Below are 21,264 nucleotides of genomic sequence, written 5' to 3'. Positions count from 1 at the left end.
AAAAACACATCTTAGTAAAACCAATACCTTCTCAGCTTCGCATCGAAGCTAAAAGGCAGTAGATGAGAAGGGGGCGCGCGTCTCCTGCGCCCCCCTACTGGATCCGGCACAGATCGTCAATTTAAATCATTGAAAAATAAATTAGATCAATAGAAATGAAGCATAAGCAAGTCATACTAGTAATAGGTATTAAAAAATTAATTAAACAATCCGCCATTAAAGACTTCAAAATTCAGATAATTAGTAAGAACTAAAATATAAAAGTTTTAGCTTCGATGCAAAGCTGAGAAGCTATTAATTTTACTATGATGTGTTTTTTTATTTTTTATTTTTTGTGTCTGTGAACGCTCAATCTCAGCTCTCGCTTGACCGATTTTGATGAACAATATGTCAAAAGATCACAAATCGTATCTAGTCGAAGACATTACCCTCAAAAATTGAAAAAAATTCCCTCGTTCCCCGTAAATGGGGGAAACCTCCAAAAAAAAATTACAAATTTAAAAATCGCTAATTTTCGAAATTTTTTCAATTTTTTTTACTTAAAACTGCTATAAATTTTTTAAAAATGACCAAATTAATATAATTTTTTTTTATAGATACCTTAGATATTTACCTATCATTTTATATATTTTTGTGAATATTTGACCCTTTAAAGGTCCACAGGAAGGGTTTCAAAATGGTAACTTTTTTACAAAAAATTAACTTTTGAAAATGTTCCGGAAAGACTGACACTTTTATATACACCTTAAATTAAAGCTTATGTAATATAATTTATTTAAAAAAAAAAAAAATTGACCTTTGGAATTGTCTTCATAGTGAAAACGGACATCAAAGTTAAAGAAAAACGTACGATTTCCGTGAATAAATTCTAGATTTTATATATAATTAGGACATTTTCAATTTAATTTTTGAAAGCCTTCCAGAAATACTGACATTTATATATATATATCTTAAATTAAAGCTTATTTAATATACTTTAAATTGAAAAAAAAATTTGACATCTGGATTTGTTTTCATGGTAAAAATAACTATCGTATTCAAAAATATGCTATTTTTGTGTTAAAATTCTGGGTTTTGTATTTCATTTTAAAATATCTGACAAGGGGAGTACAGATTTTCATAAATATTATATAAATAAAATAATTAATATAGCNCATTTTAAAATACCTGACAAGGGGAGTACAGATTTTCATAAATATTATATAAATAAAATAATTAATATAGCATAGAAAGTTAAACTTATTTTAATTTGTTTGCTTCTTTTAAGTCGAGAAAAATAACTTTGAAATTTGAAATAGCTTAAATAGGTAATTTTTTTAAATGAAAAATTGAATTTTTAGCATTTATTCTTAATTCTATTTTAGTGAGAATAAATTTTCAACTCGTTTGATTTTTATCTCATTTAGATTCAATAACTTCAATAAAGATCAAGGATTCCATCACTGTAGTCGCCACTGGCGAGAAGAAATTTCTTATTCGTATTAAAACTATTTTACTATATTTTAGATTTTAGCTTTGATGCAAAGCTGAGAAGATATTTTTTTGTGACTATCATTTATTTTCTCTGCTCTAACTTGACCTACTTTTTTCAACGATACGTCAAATGACTACAATTCGTATCTAGAATAGTAATCATTTCCTAATAACTTTTGGTGTTTAAAAAGATTCTACTATGAAAATATTCAGAACTTAATTAATTTTAATAATTTACATTAACTAAATGAACCAATCAAAACAAAGTAGTTAAAAAGATTTACTCAATTGAGCGTATTATAAAATATAATTATAATTGTAAAAATCCATCGTTAAATTCAGGTGAAACCAAAAATCATTTTTTTTTTTAAATTTATGATTTATATAGCAACATATTACAAAAAAATTTGGCATATTATAGACTGGTAGTAGCACACACAAATAGAGTTAAAAAATTAATAAATTATTAAGTAAAATTATTTACTTTTGTTGTTGAATACTTTTATCATATCAAATCTAATTCGACAATAAATACTTTAAGAATATTAAAAATTAATGATTTTAATTGTTTGTATGGAAAAAGCTGGTTAAGCTACTTTTTATTTGAATAAGGAATATTTTTTTGATTTTTAAGAGTAATAACTTAAACTAATCATTAACTTAAATATCATAAACTTAAATGAATCATTTGACGTATCGTTGAAAAAAGTAGGTCTAGTGAGGGTTGGCAAAATAAATCGTAGCCACAAAAAGAACCACATAGTAAAATAATATTAACATGAATATAAATTTCTTCTCACGAGGGGAGACTATAGTGATAAGATCCTTTATATTTATTGAAATTATTGAATCTAAATGAAATAAATATCAAATGATTTGACAATTCTATTCTAACTCAAAAAAAAATGCAAAATATTAATAGCCACAGACGGATTTGAACCTCGTACCCTAAGCGTGAAAGATATAGGTGTTACCCATTCGGCAATTGTTCGTTGCTTTTGTTGTGTGATAAAATTGGCTATTTAAGCTAACTCAAATTTAAAAATTACTTTTTTGACTTTAAAAAAGTAAAAATATTTTAATAAGTTTAATTTCATATGTCTTATGAACTTTATGCTATGTCAATTAAATTATATAATATTCATGAAAGTCAGTGTATTCCCCTAATAAGATATTTTAAAATAAAATAAAATATAAAACCCAGAATTTTAATAAAAAATAGCATATTTTTGAATACGGTAGCCATTTGCGCATAGAATATAGGTCGTCGGGACAAATTTTTTTTTTTCATTTTATAGTACATAAAATAAGCTTTAATTTGATATATGTTTAAAGGACGCAGTATTTCCGGAACATTTTCAAAAGTTCAGTTGAAAAAGTTCTATTTTTTATACAATGTTTCAAAGTTTGAACCCCCCCTATATAAGGGGAAATTGTCTAATTTTAATAAAAAGTATGTCAAATGGAAGATGTACTTATAATGTATTTAGAAAAAAAAAAATTGTGCTGATACATACATTTTTCGAAAAGTTATAGCATTTTTAAGTTGAAAATTAAAAATCGAAAATCGAAAATTTTAACACAAAAATAGTGTTTTTTTAACTACGGCAACCGTTTACATGTAGAAGATAAAGTGTCGGGACAAATTTTTTTTTTTCATTTTATAGTACATAAAATAAGCTTTAATTTGATATATGTTTAAGGACGCAGTATTTCCGGGAAATTTTCAAAAATTAAGATGAAAAAGTTAGTTTTTGTAAAAAAAGTTGCTATTTTAAATCCCACCAAATGAGTAGGTTAAGTGTTAGATTTTCAAAAAAATGATATCAAATGAAAGGGAAATATCTAAGGTTTTAGTATAAAAAAAAATTATGTTGATTTGTTTATTTTTGAAAAAGTTATGAAAGTTTTAAGTACGAAAAATATCCCGATAAAAGATGATTTTTATCGCAAACATTACATTTTTTTTTAATTTTCGACAGCCATTTGCACATAGAAGATAAGATGTCGGGACAAATTTTTTTTTTCATTTGATAGTATATAACATAACCTTTGATTTGATATATGTTTAAAGGACGCAGTATTCCCGAAACATTTTCAAAAGTTCAGTTGAAAAAGATCTATGGTTTTTACAATATTTCAAGTTTTGAACGCCCCCTATATAATGGAAAATTGTCCAATTTTAATAAAAAGTATGTCAAAGGAAAGATGTACTTATAATGTATTAATAAATTTTTTGCTGATATATACATTTTTCAAAAAGGTATAGCATTTTTAAGTTGAAAATTTAAAATCGAAAATTTTAACAAAAAATAGTGATTTTTCAACTACGGCAGCAGTTTAAATCTAGAAGATAAAGTGTCGGGACAAATTTTTTTTTTTCATTTTATAGTACATAAAATAAGCTTTAATTTGATATATGTTTAAGGACGCAGTATTTCCGGGAAATTTTCAAAAATTAAGATGAAAAAGTTAGTTTTTGTAAAAAAGTTGCTATTTTAAATCCCCTCCCATGAGCAGGTTAAGTGTTAGATTTTCAACATAAATGATATCAAATGTAAGGAAATTATTTAAGGTTTCAAAAAATATTATTTTGATTTGTTAATATTTGAAAAAGTTATGGCAGTTTTTAAAAAAAAAAGTGAAAAAAATGACAAAATTTACCGATTTTTAAATTTGTAATTTTTTTGGATATTTCCCTCATTTTAGGGGACCGATTTAATTTTTTTCTATTTAATAATATCTATTTCAAACTTGCAAGTTGAGTTAAAAGTTATGGTAATAAATTCATTTTTTTTTTTATACAAAATTTCACTTTTAAGGACAAAAAGAAGTAGGTTCAAAATGATTACTTTTAACATATTAAAAATCGATAATAATTTGAAAATAATTAATTTTAAAAATTATATAATATATAATTGAATGAATTACTAATCTGGATATAATTAAGGAAATAGGAGTTGATGTTGGGTTGGGTTGGTCACATTTTTAACTTTATAATACTATAACTCATTTAAAAGTGTATGAATCAACACAATTTTTTTATGAGAAATAATATTTTTTAATAATCCCTTTTTCATTTGACATACTTTATCTTAATCAGGGTATTAATAAGAAACTAGCAGATAATGTAGCTTTTGTAATTATCCACCAATTTCTTAGAATTAAACACTATCTACTGATTTGCATCGAAGCGTTTCTTATGATAGTGATTTTAATCACTGTCAGATTAAATCTATACTGGACCCAACTATGCAACATCCCCACTATGCCGCGACCCCACTGTGCTGGGTTTTTTTTTAAATTAAACACTATCTATAAATTTGCAACGAAGCGGTTTTTTTTTTATAGTGATTATAATCACGTCAGATAACTTTATACTTGATCTCCTTGTGCTGGGTTTTTTATTACAATAATAGTATTATACATTATTCTGAAATTATGAAAGTATATACTTAAACAAAATAAAAATTACTTTCATGTGAAAATAAGTCCTCAAAGAAAGAAATGAACTTGACCTATTATTAATTTTTTAAAAACCCAACCTTATTAATCTGTTATACACACATAATAAAATAATATTGTAAATATTATGTTTCTTTTATGTCTTGCATACTGTCCAGCTAAAGGCTAAGATTAAAGAATAAAATAAAATTTATAAACATATTGCTCATAATAATTAATTTTGTTTTCTTAATAAATATTTAAATCAAGCATGTAAATTAAATTAACACATTTATTCTGTATAGTAATGTAATTATAATACATATTTAACACAAGAAAATTAACTTATATGTACTTATTAAATGGTATCAAATGATCAGGATATTCAATTAGTTCGCCCGATTCAGGTTCCGTTTCACATATGACATCTAATTTTGTACAAAAATAAATTATTAAAGAGAGTTACGAAATTGTACTCCATTATGATTGAATAAAATAATAGCACATTATTTTATAACCGTCATGGCAATTAAAATAAGGAATGATGGTTTAATACGACCAATGGCTTTTTTATTACAATAATAGTATTATACATTATTCTGAAATTATGAAAGTATATACTTAAACAAAATAAAATTACTTTCATGTGAAAATAAGTCCTCAAAGAAAGAAATGAACTTGATCTATTATTAATTTTTTAAAAACTCAACCTTATTAATCTGTTATACACACATAATAAAATAATATTGTAAATATTATGTTTCTTTTATGTCTTGTATACTGTCCAGCTAAAGGCTAAGATTAAAGAATAAAATAAAATTTATTTATATTTTTTAGTATTTTGTAAAGAATATGTAATTTTTAAAACTTTTTTCTTTTATGTTTTGTGTACTAACCAGCTAATTGATTAAGTTTAAAAATAAAACAAAAAAATTTATCTATATACTTTGTAATAGCAAAACTATTAATTCACAGTTTATTAATTGCAATACGTAAATAACGAATGTGTTGTGCCGAAAGTTAAAACAATTAACTTTTATACAAGATGTTTATTTTAAAGTTAAAGCTGATTTAGATTCTCTTCTACCTTATCTAAAATGCCTACATAAAAACCATTTTTAAAGATTCTAATTATATATTTTTAAATCGAATAGTGTATCAATAACATGTCTGTAAAATAGTACAAGTCTGCATAATAGTAAATTATCGCAGGATGTAATTATTTGATTGTACCTTTATAAGATCTGATATATAAGATTTATACACATTTGAAGTAATATAATTGTCTTTTTTAATATAAACTTTAAAAAAATGCAAATATGTTATATAAATATTCACTATTATACAATTTAAAAATAATTTGGCATTTGTACATGTCGCCATGAGTAAATTTTTTAGTTCTACAAAAATGTAATATATTATGGATAAGTATTATATATAAATATATAATAGTATATATAGTATTATATATATAAAAAAAGTACTTTATTATAAATGTATAGTAATAATTATAAAATAATTACCTTCTTGTCTAATCCTTTCCTGTTTATCTACTTCTGTGGTATTTTGTATCAAATTTATAAAAGGATTTTGTGTAAAATATAAACATATTAAAATGGTAATTAGCTCAATTTAAAACTTATTTAAATAAAAAATAGATGTACAATAGTGTAATAGGAAAACTTTACCATGTTGCTGAATCGTTTCTTGCATTACTACTTCATTGTTATGTTGTATTAAGTTTAAAGAAGGATTTTTTGCAATATCTAAGTATTATAAAAAAAAATTATTTCAACTAAATTTTATATTGCTCATAAGAATATGTAATTTTTAAAACTTTTTTTCTTTTACATTTTGTTTACTAACCAGCAAATAGACTAACAAGTGGAGGTCACGGTGATGGGGTCACCGATTTTCATAAAATTTATATAGATCTAATCTATATTGAATACAGAATCAGACGTATTTGGAATTTTTTGCCAATGCTCTCCCTAAGTCGAGAAAATTGACTTTGAAAATTTTTAATTAGCTTAAATGAGGTCATTTTTCATCCAGTTAACAACTTGTGTTATGATTCAGTCGACAATACATGACCCTATAACACGTACAGATTCGGATTCGAAACTCTCCAACTAATAAAATTTTTTTTTCTTTTTTTTCACTGTTTTTTCTTTGAATTATTAATTTTATGTAATATTTGTTAATTTTTTTTTTTACATTTTATGTATCAATATAGTTTTATTTGCATTCAAAGCACATTTTGATGGTACAAATTATCGATTGTCCAATGGTAAAAATATGATTGAAGTAAAACAATATTTTATACACATAAATATAATTAAAATATAAATATTTTACTATTAACCAGGTAAGAGTATATTTATAATAAGATGATAATGAGGAATTAAATATATATAAAATCATTATATATTTTAATTTAATCTATTGTAATTTTCAAAAAAATGTATGTTTCTTATATGTCAAAAAGTCATATGACCCCATTTAAGCTAATTAAAAATGTTCAAAGTCAATTTTTTTGACTTAGGGGCATTGCCAAAAAATTCCAAATACGTCTGATTCTGTGTTCAATATAGATTAGATCTATATACATTTTATGAAAATCAGTGACCCCATCACCGTGACTTCCCATTATAAGTTTAAAAATATATTTAAAAAATTATCCATGTACTTTTTAATTGCTAAACTATTAATTCTCATTAATCACAATACGTAAATATCGAATAAGTTATTCTGAACTATTAACTTTTATACAAGATGTTAATGTAAAAGTTAAAGCTGATTTAGATATTGCAAGATAAAATGTACAATTTTCTTCCATAAATTTCTACATCAACGCAATTTTTAAAGATACTTAATAATATATTTTTATATGGAATTGTGAATCAATACATATACATATACATGTATGTAAAATAGTGCAAATCGGAGTAATAATAAATTGTCACAGAATGTAATTATTTGATTGTACCCTTATAAGATCTAATATATAAGATTTATGTAATATTACATCCATGAGTAAATTTTGTAGTTTTCCAAAAATTAAGAATAAAATATTATGGGTAAGCATTATATTATGGGAAATATTGCTTACTAATCGCAATGACATATTATACACATAAAAAAGTACTCTATTATAAAATTATAGTAATAATTATAAAATAATTACTTTCTTGTCTAATCCCTTCCTGTTTATCTACTTCTGTGGTATGTTGTATCAGATTTATAAATGGATATTGTGTGAACTCTTAACATATTAAAATGGTTATTAGCTCAATTTAAAACTATTTTAACTGAAAAATATATGTATAGTAGTGTATTAGGAAAACTTTACCATGTTGTTGAATTACTTCTTGCATATCTATTTTATTGATATTTTGTATTAAGTTAAACGAAGGATATTGTGTGATATCTAAATATGTTAACAACACATTAATTTAAATATATTTTATATTTCTTGAATATACTAACAATATATCAGTAAAGTAATGGTATGCTGTATTACATATATAGAAGAATATTTTGCAATATTTAAATATTATAACAAAAAAATAATTTCAAATGTATTTTATTTATTTATTTATTGAAAAATTTAAACGGGCTATAATATATACAAGGAAGACGACCATCAGTTTGCAGAGTAAAGTTTACATGTGCTGTCTGACTTAAATTACAATAATATACATTACAATACAATGAAGTAAAATATAAATTGGTAGAACAGAATAAAATTACAATACGTACAATAATTATTAACTAATAATTACTTTGTTTTTAAGATATACATTAAAAGTGAATATATTATTACAAATAAACAAATCGACGTTAAATTTGTTTACATGGCACATTAACGTAGGAATGGGGGAATTTTTAGCATAGTTAGTACGATGGAATGGCGCGTAGAATGTATATAAGTTCTTGGTACGAAAAGTGGGTNGTAGGAATGGGGGAATTTTTAGTATAGTTAGTACGATGGAATGGCGCGTAGAATGTATATAAGTTCTTGGTACGAAAAGTGGGTACTAGAAAATTAAATTTAATCAGTAGCTCAGGACAATTTATGATCCCATTTAATAACTTAAAAGTGAAACAAAGATCGAATCTGATTCTCCTTGATTGTAAAGTTTCTAAATTGGTTAGTGTTAGTAATGGTAAATAAGATGTGTGTCGTTGGCGATGGATACCGCATTTAAATGCAACAAACCTTAGGAAGCGATTTTGAATCGCTTCAATATCATCATTGGAACCGGACATGTAGGGAGACCAAACAACAGAGTTATAGTCCAGTATAGAACGAACAAATGAACAATAGAGAGATTTTATAGCAATAGGATTATTGAAATCAGAACAAGTTCTACCTACAAAACCTAACATAGAAGATGATTTGTTAATGATGTATGCATAATGATCATTGGACGATAGGGAAGGGTCAAAACAAACACCAAGATCTTTGATATTAAAAACTCTAGTTAATTCAGTATCATTTAAGTAATACTTATAAGTATGAGTTACACGTTTCCTTGAGTATGTCATAACTTTACATTTATCGGTATTAAAGTATAATTTATTAAGAACACACCAATTATTGAGTAGGTTAAGGTCATACTGGAGTAATTTTGTATCATTAGGAGTTTTAATTATTCGGAATATTTTTAAATCGTCTGCAAAAAGAAGCAAGCAGGAATTTGTAATTTTTATGTCATTTATAAATATATTAAATAAAAGAGGAGCTAGATGACAACCTTATGGAATCCCAGAACTGGCATCGTATAGTGGTGATTCAAAATTTTTTACTTTTGTATATTGTTTTCTATCAGTAATAAAAGAGACTAACCAAGAATAAAAAGGATTACGAAAGCCTAGGTTGTGCAATTTGGCTGCGAGAATGTTGTGGTCTATTTTGTCAAATGCCTTAGAGAAATCAGTATAGATTACATCAACTTGGTAGTTCTTACTAAATGCATCTAGTACGTAATTTTGGAATAATAATAAATTGGTAGTAGTAGATCTACCGGAAAAAAAGCCATGTTGTTCATCAATAATTATATTTTTGAATAAGGGAGATCATTTTTTAACAATAATATTTTCAAACATTTTTGGAATGATGGACATAATGGATATCGTACGGTAATTTGTTTTTAAACAATTATCACTTCCTTTAAAGACCGGGGTAACATAACTCAATTTCCAGCGAATAGGAAAAATTCCAGATTTAAGTGACAAATTAAATAAATATAATAGTGGAACTACAAGAACGAATTTACATTCTTTAAAAAATAAATTGGAAATATTATCTGGACCAGAACTCGTATTATTACTAAGATGGTCTATTTCGTACAGAATATCTGTTAGAGATAAAGTGCACGAATTAAAGTTAAGTAAGGAAAAATCGTTAGTAATTAAATTATTAGATGTAGTAGTGGGTGAGTTGAAGACACTAGAAAAGTATTTGGAAAAGCAAATTGAAATTTCATCACCACCTGAGAATTTATTATTATTATAAAACATGACGGCTGGAAGGGATGCATTAGACCGTTTATTGTTGACAAACTTCCAGAAATATTTTGGATTATTTGATACTGAGTTTTGTGCTTTTTGAATGTAGCTAGCGTAATCAATTTTATTTTGAATTTTACATTGTGCACGTAAATTAGAAAATATATTGTAATTATAACTGTTAGGGAACTGCTTAAATGTTTTATGAGCTATCTTTTTTGAGAATATTAAATTTTTTAATGCAGAACTAAACCATAACGGATAATTAGAAGAAAATTTAAATATTTTTGGGCAAGTAGAGTCTATAATTTCGTAGATAATTGAGTAAAAACTATCAACTGCATTTTTTATACATAAATGATTAAAAGTGCCATTCCAATTGACTGTAGCTATACGTGTTCTAATATAATTATAGCCGCAGTTCCTAAAATCGTAAATTTGTTCTTTATAATCAATGTATTCGATTGATACAACAGGGAAACTTATATCTAAGGCTGGATGGTAGTTATAATTTAGAGGTACAAGTGAGTAAATAGCAGATGAAACATTAATAGTATGTACATTAGAAAATACGAGATCGAGTAGAGAACCTACTTTTGTGCTAATATTAAATAAATGCGGCTTGATTTTATTATCAACAAGTTTCCAATTAATTCCGGAAAGATTAAAATCACCTAGTGCTAAAAATTTAGAACTATAATGATCGCACAAAACAGCATCAATAGAGACAATATGCAAATTATAAACATGCAAATAAGAATTTGGAGGTATATATACAGCGCATACAACTAGTGAATAAAGCTTAAAACTAATTTTTACGAACAATTGTTCAACTGTAGTATTTTGATCTTATTTAGTTATTTCAAGTAAATTTAACCAAATTTATTTAAAATAATAAAGTTATGGTTTAAAATTTTTAATTCTGTATGATACATAATATTTATGTCTATTTCCTTCAATATCAAAGATAAATTATGAGCCATAGAATAGTCTTTAATAAAAAAAATTTTAAAATATTATGCATAATTATATTGTGTTCTATTTGTTATATTATATTATGCAACAATTAAGGTACTGTAGTATATTACAAATAATAATCTACTCCTTTCAGATTTCTACTTTTTTGTTATCTTGTATCAAATTTATAAAAGATTATTGTCCGATGTCTAAAAAAATTAATGTGGTTTTCAGTTTAATTAGAAACTTCTTTAAACTAAAAAGAAATATACAATTTAAAATCTATTTAAATTATAAAGTAGATGTACATTAATATATTAAGAAATCATTACCATAATGTTGAATAGGAGTATTTTGTACGATATCTAAAAATATTAAAAGGTTGTTAAATAGTTAAATATTTATAACCAAATTTATTTTAAGTAACAAAGTTACTTTAAAGTAACTTTAAGTTACGTAAGTTATTTTTAAAATTTAAAATTTTATTGAAACACAAAACACAAATAAATTTTTTAATCATTTTTACACTCATTTTAATTATAATTAAATGTATATACAAAACCTTACATTCTTGTTGAAAATATTCCGTCATATCTACTTCATTGGTATGTTGTGTCAAATTTATAGAAGGATTTTGTTCGATATCTAAATATTTTAATAATTAAATAATTTCAAATAAATTTTATAAGGTTTAAAAAGTTATACCTTGCTTGACATTGGTAGGAGGTAGAGCAGGTAAAAGGGTTTCATTTGTGGTTGAATCAAATTTAAATCCAAGTTCAACATACTTATTCCAGATTGTCGTTAAGAATAAATTGCTCATTTTATCACTTAGAAAAACGATAAATTCTTCATGTTTTTCTTGATCGTTTAATGTGACGAATTTGTTAACCCAAAAACTCCACAAAGCACTCAAATCTAATTGTTTTATTTTACATAATGATACATCATATTCGAGTTCAAAATCATTAGTTTGTAAAATATCTTTGACAGTGTATATCGCAGTTTTAATCGAATCCTCAGTGTTTTCTAAAGGAATAAATTTCTTCAAAGATACATTTTTCTGTAAATTTGTAAGAACTTTAGTTAAAATAAAACGAGTTCTTTTTAGGGTGTACAAAGGGTCATTGTGATATTTTTCTATAGTATATAAAGCTCCTTTCATCAATTTTGCTATCGGAGCAAATTCAATCATTTTTTCTAAAAGTTTAACTGTACAAATGTGTGCACTAATTTTATCAGTTCTAAGTAACATATAACAATATTTTTGAAAGTTGAAGAATATAAAGAACATTGTATGTAAATCATTGTCATAAGAACATCCAAGGAATATTGTTGCATTACGTATAAAATTGTCACAGTTCTGTAATGTTACAGGTTTATTAAGCACATCGTTCAATGTATACACATTGCGTCTATAAGTAATATATTCGACATCATTTATATTTCTCCATCCAGGTTGATGTAGAAAATTGGTTATTATATCGACGTTGCTTTTTATATTACGTTTTCCTTCAGTATGCAAAAAAGTGAAAAATATACAAAAGTACACTTGAATATTTAGTATTATTGAGATTTTCATTTTCGAATAGTTATCAACTATTATCTTATACTAAAAAAAAAATTGTCATATAAAATTTATTTCAATGTAATGATGATATTAATAAAAAAATTTATTTTCATACTATAATAGTAAAACTAAAAAAATAGTTAACTGTGTATACAGGTGTATAAATGTAAACAAAATTTATTTATATATGATTGTAAGAAGAAGTAGGGTTGCAATGTTTGTGTAAAGTACCAAAAATTATAAAATTTACATTGGTCTTTTGGATTCTAAAATAAGGCATATTTAAAACATATTTTTTTATAACCCCAAGAAATACGGCTCAGAGGCATCGTCGGATCGACATTATGAATTACTTATTTCATCTACAAATTGATGTTTCATATCTGTGTGAAATTAGACTTTAATTGTATTAATGTTTTTAATATGACTAATAATATTATATAATAAATCTAATTGTAATAGACTAAAAAATACTTTTTATTAAGAAACACTATTAAACAGTTGTTATTAATTTTATTCCAACTAGGGTACCAGGAATCCGATAAATTTTCGAGGTTGTGTTTGTTTTCTATCAGTGATTATTTTTGTATCGTAAAATTATTTCAATAATAAACGTTAGTGGAAATTTGGGTTTTTTTATCTTTACCCGATATAACGTTCCGCGAACCGTTCTCATCTTTCAACATATATACAAAACACATAATGACTGAAAAAATTTTAAGAACAGATGTTTATAAAAAAGGTCATGAGGAGAAAGAAACTGGTCTAAAAATAAAATTATCGATTACATTAGATGACGTTACTAATTATCTTCAAAACCTACCAATTTATTTGATAAATTGGAATGTTTAAGCGCTATAGAATTTCAACAATTTTTTTAAGCGTTGATTCAGCTTACTGAAAATATCAGGTGATTGTAAAAAATAAAATGAAATAATAGAGTCATTAAATAGTAAATGACATAGCTGAGAGGTGGAGTCAAGTTAATGGAGGATTATTATTACAAATTCACTAGTTGCTACGAAGAACAAAAACGGTATTTATTACAGATAAATAATGGAAATAATTTTCATTTTGATCTAAATTACTTTATTAAAATATTTAAATCATACAAGATTACCGAAAGAAATATCCACGAAATTATAGAAAAAGACTCCCGGCAGTGATCGCACTTGTGTAAGACAATAGGGTCATCTCACAGTGTGTCCGGTCCACCCACCTCTCCAGGCTGTCAAGTCCTATGAGGGACCTGGTCCACTAGTCACTCGTCGTCTCCTCCGAGAGACAAGTTAGAAAATTATAAGCCTATAAATCATAATATAAGAAAATTAAAGATTAATAAGAAATATCCACAAAGTGATAGAGAAATACAAAAATAACATATTAAAAGTCAAATTCTGATCTTAAGAAGATATTGTGTTGGGCGAGTTTTAATATAATTAGTATACAATATAAACTTTTTTTACTTAATTTTAGTCAATAATTAAATAGTTTTTAAATAATTTTTACGTAATATTCATACGATATTTAAGAAATACTTATTTTATAAAAAATTGTTTAAAAGTATTATGTCAACCTTTTATGAAATTTATCATGTTTTATATTTTTCTCAAAGTATAATTGATATATAAAAAAATTTGTTAATACCTTTTTTATGTGCAATAATAAGTTCTATATTTAAGGTTCTACATATTTTAACGTTAAGTGTAATACTTAAGTAGTAAGATAGTACTGAACTTTACTTTTCAGGGTTGTTAAAAAAAAGCCTAGACATTTTATCAAGAAGATTAATGTAAATCTTGAATTTTTTAGTTTAAAATTTTAAGCTGAGAAGGTAAAAATTTTTTTAACCTTCTCTTAATCTTTTTTTAACGTTTTACTATGATGTTTTTTTTTTGTGTCTGTTATCATATTTTCTCAGCTCTCGCCGAATCAATTTCTTTCAACGATACGTCAAAAGATCACAAATCGTATCTAGTCGAAGACATTACCCTTAAAAATTGAAAAAATTTCCCTCGTTCCCCGTAAATGGGGGAAACCTCCAAAAAAAATTACAAATTTAAAAATCACTAATTTTCGAAATTTTTTCAATTTTTTTTACTTAAAACTGCTATACATTTTTTAAAAATGACCAAATTAATATAATTTATTTTTTTATAGATTCGTGATGTCTTTACCTATTATTTGATTTATTTTTTTTATAAATCTGACCCTTTACCTGCCCACAGGGGAAGATTCAAAATGACAACTTTTTTTTAAAAAATTAAGTTTTTCAACTTAAATTTTGAAAGTGTTCCGGAAAGTCTGACACTTTAATATATATCTTAGATTAAAGCTAATGTAGTATACTTTATCATGGAAGAACAATTTGAGACTTTATTTTGTCTTCACGATGAAAATAGTTACCGTATGCTATTTTTGTATGAAAATTCTCGATTTTATATTTTATATTTTAAACTTTATTATGCTATAACTTATTGAAAAGTATATGGATCAATACAAATTATTTATAAAAAATAACATTTATATCCCTCTTTCATTCGACATACTTTTTTTTTAAATAACATCATTTCCCTTTACATATTACAGTTATAAAGCATAAAAGTTGTAATCAAGATATAAATAAGGAAATAAGAGATCATGTAACTTTTGGAATAATCCACCATTTTTTTAAAATTAAACACTATCTACAGATTTGCATCGAAGCGTTTTTCATGATAGTGATTTTAATCATTGTCAGATATCATCTATACTTGACCCAATTATGCCACGTCACCACTATGCCGCGACCCCCTTTTTATATTTGAAACACATGTTTAAAATGCATCTATGCTTTTTCTGCTTACGTATAAATTCATTTTTTTTTATCTATCTAAAAATACGTATACTGTGAATAATTTGGCTATATTTATTATTTGTATGAACATAAGAGAATGTATTAATGTCACCATTTCATTGAAATAACTTTGTATGACAATTTCTTCTTTTCAGTAAATGAAAATAGATTCTTAACCTTTTTAAAAATGAAAATTTCAATAAGACTAAATATTCAAGTGTACTTTTGTATATTTTTCACTTTTTTGCATACTGAAGGAACGCGTAATATGAAAAGCAACGTCGATATAATAACCAATTTTCTACATCAACCTGGATGGAGAAATATAAATGATGTCGAATATATTACTTATAGACGCAATGTGTATACATTGAACGATGTGATCACAAAACCTGTAACATCACTGAACTGTGACAATTGTATACGTATTGCAACATTATTTCTTGGATGTTCTTATGCAAATGATTTAAATACAATATTTTATACATTTTTCAAATTTAAAGAACATTGTCTTACGCTATTAAATGATGGGTATGATAGTGCACACGATTGTACACTCAAACTTTTAGAAAAAATGATTGACATTGTTCCGATAGCAAAATTGATGAAAGGAGCTTTATATACTATAGAAAAATATCACAATAACCCCTTGTGCCATCGAAAAAAAATCCGGTTTCTACTAAGTGAAATTCTAACTAATTTACAGAAAAATGAATCTTTAAAGAAATTAGTTCCTTTGAATAATAGTACGGATTCGATTAAAGCTGCGTTATTGACTATTGCGCATAATTTACGCACAAGGTATATTGACATTGAAGAAGATATGAAATTTTGTCAAATAAATAATTCTTTGTGGAATTTTTGGAATATCGAATTTGACATATTAAAATCTCAAGTAAAATACGAAGAATTTTTCATTTTTTTAACTGATACAATAAACAATTTATTTCTAATGACAATCTGGAATAAGTATGTTGAACTTGGATTTAAATTTGATTCAACCACAAATGAAACCCTTTTACCTGCTCTACCTCCTACCAATGTCAAGCAAGGTATAACTTTTTAAACCTTATAAAATTTATTTGAAATTATTTAATTATTAAAATATTTAGATATCGAACAAAATCCTTCTATAAATTTGACACAACATACTAATGAAGTAGATATAACTGAAAATATTCAACAAGAATGTAAGGCTTTATATATATATTTAATTATAATTAAAATAAATTAAAATTTTTATTATATTTTTAGATATCACACAAAATCCTTCTATAAATTTGACACAGCATAACAATGATGTTTTGGAAGAGATGCTACAAGAGAGTAATGTTTTTATTATCTACTACTGAATATTTAATATTAGTTTAAATAAGTTTTTAATTGCTATGCAATATTCTTTAGCTAACTTTACTCAATATTCCAATGCAGTAGATAAACTAGGAGGGATTAGACAAGAAGGTAAATATTTAATAGTTTTACTTCTACTTACTCATGCATAATTTTTTATCGATTATTTATCGAAACTATAGAATTTACTTTAAATTGTATGCTATACATAATTATTATACACAATATTTTATCCATTATTTATTGAAATCTACAGAATTTATAAATGTAAAATTTGAAATTTTTGGTGCACAGTATTTTTAATATTAATTTATTTTTAGATTAAATAAATTTTTTTATTCATTTATCATACGATATACCAATTAGGAAGAAATACATTAATGTATTTGTTATTAACATTTAATTATATCATAAAACGCTGAAAAATTAACAAATTCTTGAAAAATTACTTAATGACATACGATTTTCAAATTTTTTTTTTAATAAAAGAGATCAACGACGTTGATCTCTTTTAAACTTATTCGCGAAGGTAATACATTTTTTTGTTTGCACACTATGAGCGTTTAAAATGTTTATCAAAAACGCTCATTGCCGCCAGTGTTTTTCGATTTAAATCGTGAAATGTTTAACAGACCTGCCTAGAAACATTTCCAATGTACCCTGAACATTTTGTTGAAATCTGTTCATTTTTGACCGAGTTATGAGCTTTTTTTTAAGTTCAAGCGCATAGTTTTTAAACATGATATGATTTTGCTTTGCGCATCACAATTTCATTTAAATTTTATGTTAGTGTATGTACTTTTTACTAATAATATGGTATATAACCTTCATAAGACCGGTTGGGGTACAAAACTACCCCAGCTCTGTTTTTTCCTTAACCTTCATAAGACTGGGCTCTATTTGTGACATTAAGACCGGACGGGGTATAAAATTACCCCGGCAGTTTTTTTTATGATGTTTCAAAGTTGGACGTGCTTAGATTCACATATTGAATAAAAGTAATGTAATTTAAACTAAAACGCCGGTCTTATGAAGGTTAAAAATTATTAAGTTTTCTTTCGTCTATCTGTTGTTTGGAATAATAATTAGTAGAATATTATAAAGTATAATTGTGACTACACCTAAGTATTTTGTAGTCATATTATTATTTAATTTACAAGTGGAAATAATTTTTTGGTAATCTGCTTTTGGAATTATACTTTTTTATACAACACATATCGTAGTGTTACCGAAATCAGTGGCCTACCTGTAAGGACAACCCGAAGGGCCTAACGAACTGTAGGCGCATAAGACCTGCAAGGTACCTGCTTTGAGGCAAAGCCCCATCTTGCGAAGTCTAGTATTTAGATAATGCACAAAATCTTTCTACAAATGTAATAAAACCAAGTTGGTTGAACCTACCAATAAAAAATGTGTGAATCGATGGCATGGTAAAGTTTTCCTAATACACTATGTACAACTATTTTTTAATTTACATAAGTTTCTAATTAAGCTAACAATATTCTTCTATAAATTTGATAGAATATAACAATAGAGTATTTAACTGGAAGGATTAAATTATTTTTTATAATATACTTCAGTGCCTTAATTTTTGTATAATATAGTATTATATAACGAATAAGATAATATAATTATATTGCTAGTAGTCTTTAATACAAAATTTAAAAAAATATTGCAATATATTATTTACTTTTAGCTTCGATGCGAACAAGGCATAGATATGACAAGTATAGATGATATTTGACAGTGATTAAAATCACTATCATAAGAAACGCTTCGATTTTCGAAACGCAAATCTGTAGATAGTGTTTCATTTAGAGAAATTGGTAGATTATTGCAAAAGCAACATCAACTCTTATTTCTTTGATTATATCCTAATTAGTAGTTCTTTGATTTTAAAATATAATATATGAATAAATACTAATTATAATTATTAAATTTAGTATGAAAATAAAAAAGTAAAAAAAATTTAATAAGTTTAATTTCTTATGTCTTATGACCTTTATTCTATGTCAATTAAATTATATAATATTCATGAAAGTCAATATATTCTCCTAATAAGATATTTTAAAATAAAATAAAATACAAAACCTAGAATTTTAATAGAAAAATAACATATTTTTGAGTACGGTAGCCATTTGCGCATAGAAGATAGGTCGTTGGGACAAATTTTTTTTTTTCATTTTGTAGTACATAAAATAAGCTTTAATTTGATATATGTTTAAAGGACGCGGTATTTCCGGAACATTTTCAAAAATTAAGTAGAAAAAGTTAGTTTTCGTAAAAAATTTACTATTTTAAATCCCCCTTGTGAGCAGAATAAGTGTTAGATTTTCAAAAAAAAAAAATGATATCAAACGAAAGGAAATTACCTAAGGTTTCAATATAAAAAAATATTATTTTGATTTGTTAATATTTGAAAAAGTTGTAGTGTTTTGATGTTTATATTTATAACAAAAATACTACAATTAAAATTTATAATAATTAATAATTTTTTAACATTGAAATATGATGTATTATATATGATAAATATATACATAAAAAAAAAGTACAAATATTAAGTGTTACTGGATTGACAGACAGCGCGATACTAAAAATAATACACGGAGTGTTATCGTACTGCAGTGTACATCTAAGATAAAAACATATAAACGCATTCATTGTGACATGTTATTTAACATTTTTGTTAATCCCTACAAAGTTATGGCAGTTTTAAGAAAAAAAAGTGAAAAAAATGACAAAATTTACCGATTTTTAAATTTGTAATTTTTTTGGATATTTCCCACATTTGCGGGGAACGAGGGAAAATTTTTCAATTTTTAAGGGTAATGTCTTCAACTAGATACGATTTGTGATCTTTTGACGTATTGTTAAAAGAAATCGGTCCAGTGAGAGCTGAGAAAAAGTNAGATACGATTTGTGATCTTTTGACGTATTATTGAAAGAAATCGGTCCAGTGAGAGCTGAAAAAAAGTGGCAACAGACATAAAAAAAAAAAAAACACATCATAGTAAAATTAATACCTTCTCAGCTTCGCATCGAAGCTAAAAACAATGCATAAATGATTTAACAATCATTATATTTTTAGATATTGTACAATATCTTTCTGCAAATTTTACTCAACATACCAATGAAGTAGATAAACTGGGAGGGATTAGACAAGAAGATTATAACTTTAATACTCTAAAGTACTTTTAATTATTTATAATATGCTATTACGATTAGGAGGCAATGTACTTATACATAATATTTTATCCATTATTAATTGAAAACTACAGAATTTACTTTAAATTGTATTCTATACATTATTATTATGAAATATCAGGTTTTTCTCAACATTCCCAATTGATTAAATTATACTCCTTGTTTTTTCTAAATATTGCTCTTTTGTAAGGAGATGTTCAAAAAAGATAACTTTAATTTTAATTATATAACTGTATTTTAATATAGTATTTATTTTTAAATCTTATTTATGAGGGTGCATGCAACCAGATAATTACATCCTGTGACATGCATGATTTTACATAAAGGTTTTTAATTTACAATTCGATATACAATATATTATTAAGATATTTTTGAAAAATGAGGTTGATGTAAAAATTTTAGTCTATGTGGAAGAGAATGTACAAAATGTTATTGTTCTTAACCTCAACCCAGTAATTTAAATATATTTGACTTTTTTACGTATAAGATTACTGAACTATGAATTAATATTTTAGACAATATAATATATAAAANACTGAACTATGAATTAATATTTTAGACAATATAATATATAAAATTACATGGATAATTTTTTTGTTTTATTTTTAAACTTAATGTATTTATTAGACAATGCAAAAAATATAAAAGGAAAAATTAAAATAATAATTACTTTTTTCTTACTTTTTAATCATTATATAATATATAACATATTCTATACTCTTTATAAAATACAAAATGATATAAATAAATTTTGTTTTATTATTTTATTATAAGCTCTTAGCCAGACAGTACACAAAACCTAAAAGAAATTATTAGCTTCGATGCGAAGCTGAGAAGGTATTAATTTTACTATGATGTGTTTTTTTTTTTGTCTTTATACGCTCAATCTCAGCTCTCACTGAACCGATTTTGATGA

General features: G+C 25.0%; 2 protein-coding genes across 2 annotated transcripts in view; one reads left to right on the top strand and one right to left on the bottom strand.

The window, feature by feature from the left end:
* LOC126905510 (uncharacterized) overlaps positions 1-21,264 on the bottom strand; it is a 101,424-nt gene that overhangs the window by 55,722 nt on the left and 24,438 nt on the right. Inside the window, exons 2-7 of the mRNA XM_050685248.1 lie at positions 12,094-13,000; positions 11,956-12,033; positions 11,721-11,753; positions 8,270-8,347; positions 8,105-8,182; positions 6,606-6,683 (exon numbers count right to left, since the gene is read on the bottom strand). Of these exons, the coding sequence (XP_050541205.1) occupies positions 6,606-6,683; positions 8,105-8,182; positions 8,270-8,347; positions 11,721-11,753; positions 11,956-12,033; positions 12,094-12,970 (1,222 nt within the window). The 5' untranslated portion in view covers positions 12,971-13,000. The remainder of the gene's footprint in view (positions 1-6,605; positions 6,684-8,104; positions 8,183-8,269; positions 8,348-11,720; positions 11,754-11,955; positions 12,034-12,093; positions 13,001-21,264) is intronic.
* LOC126905530 (uncharacterized) overlaps positions 15,919-21,264 on the top strand; it is a 9,399-nt gene continuing 4,053 nt past the window's right edge. Inside the window, exons 1-4 of the mRNA XM_050685309.1 lie at positions 15,919-16,846; positions 16,907-16,984; positions 17,049-17,120; positions 17,199-17,255. Coding sequence (XP_050541266.1) covers positions 15,982-16,846; positions 16,907-16,984; positions 17,049-17,120; positions 17,199-17,255 — 1,072 coding nt within the window. The 5' untranslated portion in view covers positions 15,919-15,981. The remainder of the gene's footprint in view (positions 16,847-16,906; positions 16,985-17,048; positions 17,121-17,198; positions 17,256-21,264) is intronic.

Source organism: Daktulosphaira vitifoliae, unplaced genomic scaffold, assembly GCF_025091365.1.
Source record: "Daktulosphaira vitifoliae isolate Bord-2020 unplaced genomic scaffold, ASM2509136v1 Scaffold_1, whole genome shotgun sequence".
Lineage (NCBI taxonomy): Eukaryota > Metazoa > Arthropoda > Insecta > Hemiptera > Phylloxeridae > Daktulosphaira > Daktulosphaira vitifoliae.
The sequence above is the reverse complement of the archived record's forward strand: the minus strand, read 5'-3'. Positions and strand labels throughout refer to the sequence as shown.